The sequence below is a fragment of the Hakea prostrata genome, chromosome 9 (assembly GCF_041222555.1).
Source record: "Hakea prostrata isolate BN-2017 chromosome 9, UWA_Hpros_2, whole genome shotgun sequence".
Classification (NCBI taxonomy): Eukaryota; Viridiplantae; Streptophyta; class Magnoliopsida; order Proteales; family Proteaceae; genus Hakea; species Hakea prostrata.
In genome coordinates, this window is record NC_142608.1 from 36,214,583 (window position 1) to 36,231,550 (window position 16,968).

General features: G+C 37.5%; 1 protein-coding gene across 2 annotated transcripts in view; it reads right to left on the minus strand.

The window, feature by feature from the left end:
* Nucleotides 1-8,899: 8,899 nt before the first annotated feature.
* The window catches only part of PTAC12 (plastid transcriptionally active 12), a 64,135-nt gene continuing 56,066 nt past the window's right edge, over nt 8,900-16,968 (minus strand). The window contains exons 8-11 of one of the 2 annotated variants that reach the window (XM_089167650.1): nt 11,320-11,388; nt 10,964-11,017; nt 10,701-10,802; nt 8,900-9,766 (exon numbers count right to left, since the gene is read on the minus strand). In XM_089167650.1, the coding sequence (XP_089023776.1) occupies nt 9,668-9,766; nt 10,701-10,802; nt 10,964-11,017; nt 11,320-11,388 (324 nt within the window). In that variant the 3' untranslated portion in view covers nt 8,900-9,667. The remainder of the gene's footprint in view (nt 9,767-10,700; nt 10,803-10,963; nt 11,018-11,319; nt 11,389-16,968) is intronic. The other variant, XM_089167649.1, reaches the window with a different exon arrangement.

Genomic DNA, 16,968 nt, shown 5'->3' on the forward strand with positions numbered 1-16,968 from the left:
ATTGTAGAAGAAAACCCCACTCAATTTGACCTTGTATAGCTTTCCAAAACCCTGTGTGAAGTTGCTGAACTAAACCTGACTTTTCTGTTGATTTATATTTTGGTCGATCCTCTTTGGTCGATGCCATCGACCAAGGACCATCAACCAAAGTTTCCCAGTCAGCCAAGTTAATGATTCTTTGGAATATTCTTTATTCTATTTATACTAGCCGCGTGTTTTGAACCCTATTACAATCATTTTCACTCCTGAGAACGTGGGGGGGGGGGGAGCTTCCCAAAGCAACTCCTAGGCATTTGTGAAGGATACTTCACCAAAACTCATTGTTAATCTTTGTTTCTTGCCTCCATCTATAACTACAAGGTATGATTCAGCATTCCACTCTCTATTCTATCTTTTTCTATTCTTTTCTTTCCCTCTTTTGCTGTTGAGACCTTGGAGATGATGCTGCTACCTTGCAACCATCACTCCAAGTGTCCACCATTGTTTAACCTATGATTCTCCTAACTATCTATTGATGCTATGCCTCCATCTCAAGCCTAGCATATACATTCTTTGATTTTCCTCTTAACATCATGCCATTTTGTACAAAATTGAATTATATAGTATGCTATGTACATGTTTATCACTAGCATATGATTCTAATCGAATTTTTATAAGTTCCTTTAGCTAATGCATGCCTTTTCAATGTTAATGCAACCAATTTCAATCCATGCTATGATGCTTGCCTCTTGAACTTGGTAGCTCAATTTGGGACTTTCTATTTAGACCATTGGATTATGTTAATTCCTTGATTTGTAGTGCCCTCATACTGTTCTTAAGCATTCCTCCAAGTTCCGGATTGATCCGAACCTCGGAAAACCAATTTCGGATCAAAACCCCCAAAATCCACTATTCTGTCCCGAAGAAGTTTTGCTCGATCCTCTTTGGTCGATGCCATTGACCAAAGACCATCGATCAAAGTTGTTGCTGACAGCAACCTTAGCTAGTTTTGACCCGTTTAACATCTGATCTTTTCGATTTCTTCTCTAACTTATTATTGATGTTTGTTTAGGGTCTTAACATTTCTTGGTAATTCTCAATTCATCATCAACTCAACCTAAGGAAAGGATGGTTATCTCCATAAACATATAGGCCATAAACTTATGATTTGTGCTTATACTTACAGAACATAGTCTCTTGATTTGCTTTTAATTATTATAAGACTGCTATACATGTTTTAGGACAGTAGTATTGCGATCCATATACTCTTGTCATATTAATTTATTATTCTTGATTACTTGTGTCTATGATGAATCATTTCAATATTATGATTTAACTTTTATCATGAAGATGTATTGAATGCATGAGAAATGATGAACTTGAATATGTGATTGCCTACACATAACTTGGGATTGGGGAGTGTCCTATTGACACTTCTGTCCTTGGGCATCGGAGGGAATAGTATGGGATGTTCTCTGAAGGTGCCTATCGACACTTTCCCGGGTTATTGGATGACATACATAGGATTGTCTAGTTGTGTGGCTAGGATTGTCCTTGTCGTGTCAGACCCAAATCGGAAGGGCATTGAGACTGAACGACCCGTGGGACTTTGCATGAATGAAAGGTAAGCAATCCGGTAGGGGACATAACCATGTTACGGATACCTGAAATGGGCCATTTATTGGTAGGGTTGCAAATAGCTAGACTTGGGCTCACGGGCGCTCAAGACCGGTAACCAATCTGTGAGAGGACGTGAGAGCTTCCCGTTTACTATTTGTGGATGACCAATAGGGTTGATGAGTCCGTAATCTGGGATTACACTGACTCTAGTGTGAAGGATACCGGAAAGGATCGCCAGGGGCGAGGAATGAATGTATCTGGATCTGACTTGATACGACTGAGTAGATGACTTGCATTGGGCTAAACTTTACTGTGACATGCGCCAGTACTTATACCAAACGGTGATGTGAGAGAGCGGTGACTGATTCCCATACCATGGTTTGAGAGAACTGTACCCAATTACCACGACATTCCCAAGATACGGAATGGGTTGAGGGAGAGTGACTGACAACCCAAAGAAGTATGGTGCTATGACTTAAAGCATGTCTACCTTAGAGACTAGCATTCATAGAGTTAGAATCATATTTGCATCATATGTTTCATATCACATTGCATTTATGTTATGTTATGTATATGTATGATTTTAAATTATGGAATAACTACCTTGCTGAGTTCTTCGAACTCATTCCTTTTGTACACATGTTTTTAGATTATCCTACAGGTACCGAAGATTCTGATGGCGCCTTCTTTGAGACGGACTTTGATCCTGCATACTACCCTCCGGGTGGTAGCTTCAGTGAAGATCAAAGTTTTGGTGTGAAATCCCCCAGATTTCTACCCCTTTAACCCGTGGCTTCAAAATCGAGAAAATCAGGCCTTGAGTTGACGGCAAATGTGGGCCATTCAAGTGGAGCCCGAAGGGTTGGAAATGGAACCAATGTTGGTGGATGACCCTTGTGATGACTCATCAACTCTCCTAAAGTTTAAGTGAAGAAAAAGATTAATTTCGATGGTGTAAAAAGGGTGATTTTGGAATGTCTGTAGATCGGCGATGGAGAATCCGATTGATGCAAATAAGGTATCAAATCAAAGATCGTCGAAAGACCTTTCCAACAAGCCAAAAATCACCAAAATCGGAGTCCATTTGAGGGGTCAACTTGGGACTGGTTGAACGGCCGGTCGACCGCCCCAACCCCCCAGCCATTTTCCAGCTTCGGGGCAGAATCGGATTTTTCATGTTTAAAACCCTATTTTGAGTTTCTAACCTCTCATACTCGCATTTTAGAAGGCTAGTACGAGGCTGAGGCTCAAGGAGGAGGAGAAACCAAGGGAGAGGAAGTATCCTAACCATTTGGACGCGTGCTAACACCCGGATCATTGCGGAAACGTTAGGAAAGGTAAGAATCATCAAACCCTCTTCTTTGGGCTTTGTTTTAGGAGTAGTTCTTCGCTATAAATGTTGAATTTGAATAGTTGTAACATGATAGGTGTTTTGAATGCTTGCAAATAGTTTCATTTATGTTTCCCTTTTGTTTGTGAGTGGTTTGTGCGAGTCGTTGCAAACGATTTTGCATTTTGGCTCTCAGACCCAGCTGAGAGCACTCGCGAGAGCCAAAATTGGGGCTTTTTGATTGAGATGGAATTAGATCAAATTGAAAGTATATTTAGGATCCTATTGCTTCCAATTAGACATTCCTAAAGTTTTGTTTCGATTCGACTTCGAATCAATGGTGAAATTTGATTTTCGCCGAAACTAGGTTGAGAAAGGTGGGTTCGAAACTAGTTGGCAGATTAGGCTTTTGTTGGGTGATTTTGGGAACCTTATTAAAACCCAATTGACTTCTAATTTATGTCTAATGATCCTCTTATATGATTAGGTTTATTTTGATTATAATCACCAACTCGTAAGTGTGACTTTGTGGAACTTTGGAGAGCTTTATGCTAACTAAAAAGGTGAGGAATATACTCAACCTTGTCTTGCATGTTTAATTATGTAATTAAATTTCATTATTGATATATTGCCTTGCTTTAATATTTATTATCTTGTGATTATGTGTGGGACTTTGCATGAATGAAAGGTAAGCAAGTATCTTTGCTTCTATTTTCAATATTCTTTGAAAGCAATATGAGAATGTATGAGATGGATGAGATTAAATGGATTGAGTGTTTTATTTTATTTTAAATTCTAAATTATTGATATGAAGATATATGGATGATGTTGAACTAAATTACTCTTTTTATTTTATGTTTCAAACTAGGGTTGTGGGTTCGCCCATTACCCTAGTGAACTTACATGAGTATGCATCTAGACTTAAGTACATGAATGCTAAGTGTCTAGAAGTGTTTGGCTAGGTAACCTCACGAGTACTACTACCCTTCCGGCAGGGGTATTGAAGCTGATTAACCCGTGATGTTAGTGGCTGGGTCCTGAGCGTCAAGCAGGCCCACTACCATCATAGAGAGGTAGGGTTGCATATAATAGATAAGGGCTCCTGGGCGCTCAAGACCGGTGAAATGATCCGTGAGAGGACATGGAGAGCATCCTGTCCATTATATGTTGATGACCACTGGGTTAAGGAATGGGATCCAACAGATGCCTCCCGTTGAGGATTCCATTCATAGGTGGAAAGGTATTGAACCAAAAGACACTAGGCATGAGGGGAGATATCCGGACCATATGTAGTACGAGACTGTATGACATTGCACTGGGCTAAGATTATCCTTAACACGCGCCAATCTCATACCAAACGGTGATGAGAGAGAGTGGTGACCTATACCCCAACCATGGCTTGACAAGATTTTACCCAACAACCGCGGAGAACCCAATAGACGTCTCTTGTTGAGGGAGAGTGACTGAGACCGCCCAAAGGAGATTGGTGTACAAAATTAATGCGTGTCTACCATAGAGACTTCATGATAGAGTTAGGAGCATAATATCATAATCATTCATACATCATATCACTATCATTAATTACATTATCGATACTCAAACTATATGTGTGGTGTGGAATCTTGTGGACGAATGTATGATAAGATGTTGAGTTGACCTCACTGAGTTCTGTTGAACTCATTCCTTTTTGTATGTTTGTTTCTATTAGAATATTCTGTAGGTTATGATGACTCCTTCCAAGTGGAGGATTCGTTGTCGGCAGGCTTTCTTGAAGGAGTGACTAAAGAAGATGTAGACTGGCATGGACCTTCATGCCTGTGCAAAGACTGTTCTTATGAGGTTGGATTCCATTAGAGAATCAGTTTAGTTTAATTTCCGCTGCAACAAACTATTTTTCATTCAAACTCTGATGTCCATTTTGATTATCTTTAGATAATGGATGACTGTAACCTTTTGATCAATCAAGTTTGATAACTTTATACTTGAACTTGATTTAGTCTTGTCCTTTTAATTATGCTATATCTTGTGTTGTATGGAATTGTCACTGAACTTAGGTCCTGCAGTGTATCACCCCCACGGGTATTCGGGTATGGCCGGATCCAGCTGGGTGGGGTGTGACATTTGGTGCCGAAGAAGATTACTCTTCGTACCAGGGCTAGCCCCATGATATTGCGGGAATGGCAGAGTTGGGCCTTCTTCATCCATACCTATGAGGAAACGATCATTAGGACAGAAGAAACCCTAGTCTAGTGCCCCATTTCCTTGGTCTATTATGGAACAACTGGATATGTAATTAACTTTCCTCGGATTATCTTTTGAAACATGGGATTGTAACTAACTTGATTATTACTTCATTTCCGCTGCTTTGAGAGAGTGATTTACACTTATTCTCTCATCTTTATGATCACACTTATACATTGACATTATCTATTTTCCGCACTCTGATTTATCGAATCTTATCTTATTCATGACATCTATTATTAGTTGCTTTTACCTTGATTATTATTGTTCATGATTGTGTTATCGCGGGTTTGGGAGGGATGGCCCCTTTTTTTTTTTTCCTTCTTTTGTGGGTGGGGCCATTCTCGGGTATGCCATATAGGGTACCGGCTGGGTGGATGTGACAATTCTGATATTGTATGTAGATGACATACTCATGGCCAGCAATAGTAAAGAGCTATTAGAAACTATTAAGAAATGGTTGTCCTCCATATTTGATATGAAGGACATGGGTGAAGCAAGCGATGTGCTTGGTGTCAAGATTGTCAAAAATAGGCAAAAGAGATTATTGGTTTATCTCAAGAGACCCATATTGTTAGTGTCTTAAAGAGATACCAAATGCGAAACTGCAAACCAATAGATACTCCAATGGATAAGGGTTTGCATTTGAGCCTTGACATGGGTCCTAAGACTCTAGAGGAGAAAACCAAGATGGAAAAAGTTCCATATTCCAGTGCAATGGGTAGCCCTTATGTATGCTATGATGTGTACTAGGCCGGATATTTGTTATATAGTGGGTTTGGTTAGTTGGTATCAATCAAACCAAGACATAAAGCATTGGAAAGCAATTAAGAGGTTATTGAGATATCTTAGAGGAACAAGGAACTACATGACATGTTACCAAGGATCGGATTTGCAATTGGTTGGCTATAGCGATGCTGACTGGGCTGGAGACATTGATGAGCTCAAATCAACTTCTAGATATGCTTTCTTGCTGAATGGCAGGGTCATTTCATGGTGTAGCAAGAAGCATACTTGTATATCACTCTCAACCATGGAAGCAGATAATGTGGCATGCTCAGTTGCGGTACAGAGGCTATTTGGTTGAGGAGATTCATACGCCATACTGGATTTGTGTTGACATCCAAAGAGCTTGCCTTTGTCTTCTGGATTAGTACGGCAACTCTTAGTTATATCAAGGACCCCAAGTATCATGGAAAGACAAAGCATATACAAGTGACATATCCTTTTGTTAGAGACATTGTTGCAAGGAAGAAATATGTACTTAAGCACATATCTACGAGTTAGATGGTAGCTAACCCTCTTGCTAAACCTATAGCCAATGATGTTTTTATTTCTAATGTAAAGTCCTTGGGCTTGGGTAGATTGTGACTTATTTTTGTACTAAAACTTTTTATTATTGAGTAATATGAGTTCATTCCAACGTTTCTTTTTCCACTTTCTATGTGATTGTGTTCTTTTAGCATAAAACGTGATATGTCAATAGGCATGAGAATCATTCACTCATACAAGCATTCGCCTTTGGCACTTTGGAGACTAGTAGAGATGAGACGGATTGTGATTGACCTTGTGTAGGTCGATTCATAATCATGTTGTCACCTTGATTTGGAATCAAGATGAGTTTCTCTATTGTGAAGAGAATCGACATGAATGTTCCCACTATTTGTTGCCTATAAAAGCCAGGTGCAAATACTTTATGTGGCGTTGGGGTAGCGACAATATAGAAACTCGGGTTAGGTTCAAGAGGTGTGACTAGACTAAGACCTGTATGGTGTTGGGAGAGACATACATTCTATTGTGTATAGAATGTTCCACCATAGCGCGTATATCATACTATGTGTGCTTAACAAACATTGGAAATGAGAGGATGGATCCCTGCTCTTTTCATCGTGTGAGTCCTTGACTTTATGGTCCATTAGTGTCCTTAGTGATTTTTGACGACATCATGAAACGAGGGGTAGATGTGGCTACTTTGGGGTGTTACCTATGGTCATGATTGATTTGACCTAAAGGGGCATTACCGGGAAGGAGTCAATCCCAAGTGTAGTGATGGTGTGGGGCAAAAGGAAATGTTTGATTCAACTGTACCTTAAGAATGTTTATTGGCACCAGTTGTATTAGTTACAATAGTAAACATTCTAAGGACAAGAATGTGATTTCTCGAGGGGATTGAGATATCTTTTGTCTGGTGAGTTTGAATAAACCAATGACATTGTGGTATACTAATGCTTACTTAATGTGTTTCTTCTGGGAAGATTTCTAGTTTGGGGCTCACGAGTGCAAGCAATCACCATCCACGACGCCATATGCTTGTGGATGGGCCTTTCGTTGAGCTTGTGGAGGTTCGGTGATGATCGTAGAGGACCAGAGGTCGTGAATTGGAGTTTGATTCATATCACCAGTGAGAATATTTGCCATGTGTGACTCTGGGACACATTGTGATAGAGAGATTGAAATGTGTATATCTGGGATATACATGTGTGTTTAGAACACACTATGACAGAGAGATTGACATTTGCCTTTGTGCAAGTGGGAGATGTTGACATTTATTAACAACCGACCATTCAATATGCCCAAGAGCAAAAAGGGGAACCCCCCGGGGGCGGGCCAAAAAAAAGGGGAAAAACGGCCCCCACCCCACCGCAGCCACAAAACAAACAGACATTCGTGAGTTGTTAAAAAACGGCTCTCGCACTCTCTCTCTCTCTCTCTCTCTCTCTCTCTCTCTCTCTCTCTCTCTCTCCAAGAAATGCAAAAAGGACAGGTTTTTCCGGGGTTCTTCTTCTCCTTGGTTTTGATCTCATCTTTCATCCATCCACACGGCAGGGGGGGGGGGTTTTCCCCCCATCCCCGGTTGGTGGATAGGCTTTCGGTGATGATTTCGTAGAGGAAAGAGGTCGTGAATTGGAGTTTACTTCCGCTGCAGGTCTATCTATATTGGGAAAAGCGAATCCAAGTAAAGATATATCTCCCATCTATTTATAGACTAGAAAGATAACTAACAATAGCAATTCATGAAACAAACCAAGAATGAATTTGGTTTTAATCAATGACCTAACACATCTAAGAAACATGCGGTCTTCCATTAGAAAAAATGATTTCAACAATACCATATGAAGATAACATTACATGCATAGCTCAATTGAAGGGATGAAACATCAAATGAGATAGAACAAAAAATATTTTACTAAAATTCGCTTTCACTCATGATCTTCAACAAAATGGTGAAATTGATGTTCAAAGAATTCTTTCAAATGATTATCTGAAAGATTTATTTACTTAGGCATTGATTACTTCAAATTTTGAGAAGCTAGTATATAAGATTGAGGTGTTCAAAATCAAAGATATTCAATGATATTGTCATCATGGGAGGAATATGTGTTGCACCATTTGCCCCCTTTAACGTGCAGAGCAATACATATTATTTGGAAATGTATGACGTTGTCTTCATTAAGATTTAATATGCCTAAGAGAATCAAATTTAAAGTGGAGAACACAATAATGTATCCTTCCATATCAAGAGCATTTTATTCTGTACAATGATCATGTATTATATTTATTTGTAGATTGATATTTTTATATCAAAGAAGATGTTATTTTTACAATAAATATGTAATGCACTAAAATTCAATGGAAGAATTCAATTCATCGTGTCCTAATTATTTTTCTTGTCTTTAATAGGATTTTATTTTCTTTCCTTCTTTTATAAAATTAAGATTCAATGGCTGGGACTAAAGAGGCAGAGGATATCACAACCATGGAAAAGCCATGTGTTGCAATCAGATAGCCGTGTGGAAGATTCCCACATGGCAGCAAGGAAAAATTCCAAAAAGCTTAGATGATGACACTTCTGTAACCAAATCGGTTGTAAGTAGCCAGGCCGGACCCAATCTGCTAAATGCTCAAAGTTGATGCTTCGAATGTAATCCAATCTTTGGGATTGCAGGGTCTTCCCTGGCCTTTCTTCGTAAGATAAAACATGTCAGAGCCCCCCGATAATCAAGTATTGGCAGTGCACCACCACCACGACCAACTGATCTGGCTTGGCGCGTTCTTTCAATGTGGTCAATCCACAGAGCGAAATGTGATAAGAGTTGACTAGTGAGTCCACAGTGTCCTATATGAAGCAAAATTATAGAACAAATAGTGAAGTCTGTTGGTCTAAATCATCCAATTGATGGTCTTTCTCTTCCTGAACAGATTGATAGTACACAAATAGCACAACAGAATGATAAAAATACCATTTCCTTCAAGATAGATTCCCAATTCTGGAGAGCACACAGAAGCTACATAAGAGGGATGTTCCTAGATAGATCTTACCTTGATCATGACGTAGTGGAGTACATACTCTAATCCTAAACATTCATTTTAGCTCTATCGCTCCCAGCTTCAACATACCATCTCTGCCCATAAAAGTTTCAGCAGACAAAATCTTTTCCCCACTGGTTTTGAGTTTCCACATCTTGCCCTGATATAATTCCAAGTGGAGTTTAGTTTTTATTCATCTTCTTCAAAGTCCAGAAGAAAATCTGTCAAGTTCTCCGAATCATCAATAGCATCCTTTAGAGTCACGGGATCTTCTTTCTTTGGTTTTTCCTGACAAAAATGAACACAAAAACTATAGTTATTTGCATTGCCAGGTGAAAAATAATGGTTGATAAGTTAATCTCAAAGAGAACTCTTCATATGTTCAGAGATGGACGGTTCTCAAGAAACAAGAAGGCTGATCTCATCTGCAACTTCTCTTTAAAAAGGAAAAGTATAAAAGACAGTAGCTAAAATTTGGACATGTCTAAGTTTTTTTTTTTTAATTTTTTTATTAATGTTGAACATGAGTCATTCAGACTCTTGTTCATATTATTATAAAGCAGTCAGATACCCAGTTGAACTTAAATTGAGAAAAGAAATAATTCCAAATCAAATGGATCGCTGATCTAATTTTGATCTAGTGTTTGTATATTCCAATTTATGATTTGTTTGGTTGGGCAGGGCAATTCAATGGAATTGGCAAGTGATTCTGGTTGGGCAAAGCCATTTGGTAGTGAAAAAGTTTGCTTCCTAAGTCACGCTTTTATACTATATGTTGATTCATTGATGAGACCAGCTCCACAGTGATCTCAGAATCACATCCTCCTACAAGAATCATGGTGTAGAAGACCAGAATCCAGCTAGTACAAGTAAGCAAATAGTTTTTTCATGTAGATTTATTTCTCATATTCAGGTTAAAGTTTTTATATTACGAATTTGATTCCCTTTGAAACAGTTCCCATTTTACCTAGATTGCAAAGTAAAACATGTCACTACAGAATTACATGAATTACACAACCAAATGCTTCCTTAGGTGATAAAATGGGATCTAGGTGCAATCAATTTCTTTTCACAACAGTTTTAAAAATTCAGCATCATGATTTCATGAATGACGATTCCAGGGAATCATGCAACCAAATGCTTCCTAAATTATTTAATTTGTATCTAGAAGACAATTTGACTAGCTGGAAGAAAGAAATAAAAGCTAAAAAAAGAAAAGCACCTTGGATTTGCGGAGCTCAGGATTACTTTTAAGAACACTCCAATTCCGTGTTATCTTCTCATCTACTTCATCTTCCTCAACATCACTGTCCTCTACTTCCTCCTAAAAAAAAATGTGAAGATACAATTTATATGGCAGAACACTCAAGAATGATAATTCGGCAGTAATCCTCTAACATCAAAGACAAAATTGGGACCAAGATAAACTAAGAAAAAGGGGGCAGCAAATAGGAGAATATCAAGTATTGTTGCATGTGAGCTCACATCAGTTTCACCAATGTCCACAGCTTGTGCCATAGCTTCATCCATATCTGTTAACTGCACATATGACAATCACAGGAGCAACATAAATTAAAAGGTTGTTCAAAACTTCACAAAGGCATTTTAATTTCCTTTGGAACTGTGATCAATAAATTCTGAGTCCGGAGTACTATTTATCCTAATTTAAACTAATGTTTTCTGAAAGAGTATTTCAACTGTGTCATGCTTTAGATATTCCAATAAGACTCTGAATCCACCAAATAATTACCACCAAGACTTGCCTATTTGATGAATATAAGAAACAAAGTTTGGAAGAAAAATTATACTTGCCACAAGGAACAGCTTTATCAATTCAATACCTCATGTTCTTCAATCTTCTGTTTGGCCAGAATTTTCTCGAACTCCTCCCTCGGTGTGATTTTTCCATGCTAATCAAACAAATATAATAAGCAAAATGATGTCAGGGACGCACTCATGAACTAAAAGTAGTTCACTATACAGGGATCAGCAAAATGCTCAGTCTTCTAACAAAGATTTTAAGCCTTTGTAAACTACACAGAAGCCTGGAAAAAAATTCTGGTGCTGTTGAGAACATTAGTAAACCTCAAAATTTCAAAGCAAGGTGGCTTCATGGCTTCACATCAATATCTACAGTCATCTACAGTCTTTCATGCATTGCATGCATATTTTTTATTCAAATAGATGTATCACTGAAAAACAAGCTATGAATTAAGAACCATATAAAAAGAACAAGCAGAGAGGAAGAAAGAAGATCATAACGGCCTAAAATAACTGCTTCCCTCAAATCTCAGCAAACCTTGATCATCCTATCTGTGGGCATGCAGAGCCTGACCAGTTAAAAAGATGAAGAACAGAACAAACTGACATCAGGCGATCTTCCAGAGTTAGAACTCAGGCCTTGGGATACGAAGGACTACTCATCATCCAAGACAATAAAGAGAACTTGAAACACAATTAGTCCAAGACAACGAATAGAACTTGAAACACGATATTATCACAAAATAGGAACGCTAACTCAGGTAATGCCAAGAAAACTACAAGAAAAGACATCCTACCTACCCTTTGCTCTCCTTCTCCCTTCTCCTCGTCTAATCCTACCCTTACCTATTCTAGGGAAAGGCATCCTAGCTTCCCTCCCCATTCCATCCCTAAGTCTTTGTGCTCGAGCCATCCTCAACTTTTGATCTCCCGTCCCTCCCCCATCCCTTCTCCCGGAGCCCTCTCCCCCTGTTCTCAGCCTATTCCCTCTCCCTCTACTCCTTCCATTCCAGTACCTCCTCCCGAATTGGGTATTTCCAATTTCCTTAAAAACCTTGGCCACCCCCTTGTCTAGCACTCGTTCTGCTATCCCCTCCAATTGTGGGCAGCCTGTCCCTAGCAAAAACCTCTGTTCCTTGAACAATAAGGAGGCCCTTGAAGGCAGCCCTGAGACCAAAATCTCTACGCCTTTGTATCTGGATTGTGATGGTTGCACAAGTAGTCGCATTCCTGAGGGGTGTTTCCAAGTTGATAGAGATTTCCTTGTCAATTTCAAGTCTTCTAGGAAGAAGAAGAAGAAACAGAGTGTTTTCTAGGCTTTGGCTCAATCTAGCTCGGCCCTTTAGCCTCGTTTCCTGGTCCTTATTGCCTGCTTTTGGAGCCGCCTCTTTTCTTTTCCGTTCGCCAATTCAGGTTGCTGTATGGCACCTTAAGGCCTCCCTTTGCTTTTGTGGGGCTTTTTTTTTGTTTTGTTTCGTCTTGTATTTTCCCTCCCCCTCTTTCTCCTTTAGTAATGAATTTATTTATTGATCTTGTTAGAAATAATAAGAGATAACATAATGTAATACGATAGGGAGAGTCCCCCTATCATGGTTTCCTCATTAGTTTGGGTGTTTAGTTATTAGTGGTTTCCTTTTGGCTTAGGTCTTTGGTCATTAGTGTCCTAATCTAAGTGAGTTTCCTACTAAACTATAGGCATAATTAGGTAAGAGTTAAAGAGTTATATTTCAGTTTATTATTAATATATGTTTGCCAATACGGTAGAATACACAGATTCTACCACCCAACCCTTCTCTAATTATTCTCTCTTCTTCTCCCTCAATCTCTCTTTCTTCTTCTCTTTACCTATTACTTGTTACAGATCTTGGGATTTTTTACATGGTATCAAAGCAAAAGTAACCAGTACTTATTTCTCTTTCAGATTGTTGTTTTGAGAGTTGTTTAGGTTTCTAATTTGAAGAACAGAACCCTAGTTCAATGAAGAAGATGAACTACGGTTCTCACAAACATTTAACCTAGGAAATCGTATATGTTTTCTTGGTCTCCATCTGTAACAGGGGTAACCGCTCTCCAAAAGTGTTATTTTTCTCATGTTTTGAGTTCGGACCAGTTGCTATTTTTCTCATAATTGGGTCTTTTGCTTCATTCTATAGAATCACACAATGCTCTTGTTTGATGTCATTTGGAAGTTTTTGCTATGGGATCATCGTTGGGAGTTTCATCTCAGAGAACCAGTAGTGAGCAAGGTTTGAGAGTTTGTGATTTGAATTGTTATTTTTCAGTTTCCAGATTCTTAGTTGAAGTAGTTTCTCCTTTCTTTCTGCTGCTGCCATTGCTAATCAATATGATTTTTATTGAAGATGAAGGTGGCAAACAGGGTGTGGAATTGAGACGATGGATAGCACTAATGTTAATTTTATCAAAGAAATGGACCAGCGAGGGATGAGGCTTCCTCTTTGTCTTCTTCTTTGACCGGTTCTAAGATTCTGATTACTTTGACCATGAGATACGGAAGGTCAAGGGTAGAAAATAGAACAGTGAGAGAAAAGGAGGGTGAGAGAGAGAGAGAGAGAGAGAGAGAGAGAGAGTTAGTGGGGCATACTTCCTTACCAATTACAAGCCTTTTTTTTAATCCCCTTTTTTGGTTATTTTCTTGTCTCTGATTTCTTTCCTTTTATTTCTCCCTTTTTCCAGGTAATTCAATCGTGGTTCCCTATTCCACCCTTTCTTTTTTCAGTAGTGGATTCCTGTTTCACCTTGATTTTCGACCATTATATTGCTTATAATTGCGTTATTACATATTTGTTTGGGTTAAAAAAACATAATTAGGATTGGTTCCCTTTATGTTTCCTTAACTTTAGGCCTTATTTCACCTTATTCACCCTTTATTTTTGGCTTACTTTCCTTTCACAAAATCCACCTCACATTACCTCTTTGACTTCACTTTTTTCTTTTCCTTTGTTAGGATAACTTATTTAATGATTATTTCCAACCATAATTTATGCCTATACCTTTTCATGCTATTTACATCTTTCCGTTGAGAGTATTCTCCTTCCAAGTTTCTTTGACATTTGTTTGGGTTTCCTTTTGGGGACTTCTCTAATTATATTCATGTCATTCCCATTTCAAATTTATAATATTTACAGACTTGTCATTCTTTTCATTTATTTTACCAATAACCCCGTGAAAAATTCTGGTTTGTTGCAATATGGCCATTCCTTCTTTAAGTTGGGCCAGTTTGTTGATTTTGTAGCCCCATGAGTTATTTAAGTTATTTGCTATGTTTATTTGAACTCAACTAAGAATTAAGTTGTGATTGGTGGATTAATTACTAATGTTGCCATTATCTTAATCTAGTGGACATCACATCAATTTGGGACTTTATTTATTGTTTTGGGAGGATGATTGAACACATATTGGGATTTTCTTTAGGTATCTTTTGTTAAGAAATTTGTTTAGATATTTGTTATTTGAGGTTATTATTAGTTGCTTTTCATGATGCATAAAGGCAAAGTTGAAGATGTCGATTGCAAGAAACTTTTTCTGAATTTTAATGGATTCAAAGTGAGTTTGATTCAGCACCACCAGAAGTTATTGTTCACGCCAAGGTACAAAATTCCCTTGGAACATGCAATTTTTTTCATTTTGAAAGCTCGAAACAAAACTTGTATATATTGAGACGAAATTACAGGTTTCAATTGAAACCTGCAAAATTTCGTCCTAACTGCTCAAAAAATGCAAAATTTTCCCATTTGGGTCGAAAGATGGTTTGACCGGCTCGACTAGCGATTTTTTAACTTAAAATCATCTCTTTCAGAAGAAACTCTACACTTTGCAGAGCTTCATTCAAAACAGAGGCATAACACCCTATAGTCAAAACTTGCATTTCCCCCTGTGTTTCAAGCCTTTTGAGTTGAATTTAACTCATTTTAGGGCCTGCTTGGTTACATGAATTCAGAGAATTATACCCGTTTGGTTGTAAAAATCTCTAGATTCATGAAATCTAAAGATTCACATTTTTACACTAAAAATGTGAATCTATATGGGTAAAGGGTGAAATCTAGAGATTTCAAAAAAACTATACATTTGCACATTCACAAAAATCACGTCGATCAAATAGTTTTTTAGGATGAATCCACTGATTTCATTCTACAACCAAACATTTAATTTTATAAATTATGACTCCATAGATTTGAAATCTATAAATTTGAAATCTCTAGATATTTGAAACTAGAGATTTGAATCTCCATACTCATGTAACCAAACAGGCCCTTAAGCATTTTGCTTCACTCGTTTAATGATTTCGACACTACTTGATGGCTATTTCACGGTTTTCCAAGCTTTTTTGCAAAGTAACTGAAATTTCCCCCAATTTTTAATTATTACTTTATTTCGTGGTCAAATGATGTTGGGTTCTTTAGGATTTATATATGTGCTCTTTAATAGCAAGATTTATAAATGTATGTTGTCAGATTTGATTTTTGAAGTGTGTTAGTATTTTTTATTTCTTTTATTTAAAAAAATAGAAAATTATATATTCTCTTTTTTTTTTCATAATCAAATCACGTTAGATTCTTTTGAATTTATATATGTTGTCTCTAGTAGCTAGATCTACAAATGTATACAGTTGGATTTGACTTTTGAAGTGTGTCACTTTTTTTATTTTTTCTAATTGTAAAAAGTACCTAATTTTTTATTTTTTTTTTTTCATGCTCAAATGATGTTGGATTCTTTTGAATTTAATATATGTTGACCCTAGTAGCTAGAACTACAAATGTATGTTGTTGGATTTTATTTTTGAAGTGTGCTACTATTTTTCTAATTTTTCATGTATTTAATAACTGCTAATAATTAATATTTTAATTATAAAAAGTATTATTGCATGCAAGAAAAAAATCAATGTGTGCCTATGTATTCTTTATACATTAATTAGCATATATGCAAAGCCTCACCCTAGAATACTCCCTAAAACCAATTGAAACTTGCAGGAAAAATTCCCAAGTTTCCACAAAATTTCTCATGTTTCGACCTAAAATTCCCACTTTCACTGGGTTGAAACTTGAGTTCCCTCGACACATGAACCATGGTTCATGCTGAAGTAACGTGAATAGTAACCTAGATGATAACTTTCATATTTGGTGGGCCCCATGTCCATCTTACGTGGAGATAGAACCAAATTTGGTGGGCCCAAAGTCCAGCTTGCAAGTAGATAAATAGGAACTGTTTTGGTGGGAGTTTTAAAGATAATTTAGGATTTTGATATTTATTTATTGGAATAATTATATTTTTAAGTTGGGTGGGTATCTAAAATCAGTTTTAGTTAGTTTTAAATTCCTAACTGTCCTAGTATGATCAGTTTCTATTAGTTGTAAACTACCAAGTGTCATACTATAGTTGTTTTCGTTTTGAAGTATGTCTATTTTATTATTTAAACACTTGTAATCAGCTTATTATGGAATAGACAAATATGACTTGAAGCTTTAGCTTTTTGCATTTGCAACCACCCCCCTCTTTCTTCTCCCCTTTTCTTCTTCTTATAAATATTCTTCTCCCTCTTCCTCTTCTTTCCCTATCTTCTTTATCCTTTTATCTTCTCTATTTTATCCCCCATTAATTGGTATCAGAGCCCAAACTTGGGTAAATCTCTATTTTATCTCACGGTTTGTTCAACCTTGTTGTCTCTCTTCCCTGCTTTTCTTCTCCTCCTTGAGATCTTTCTACTCTTCCTC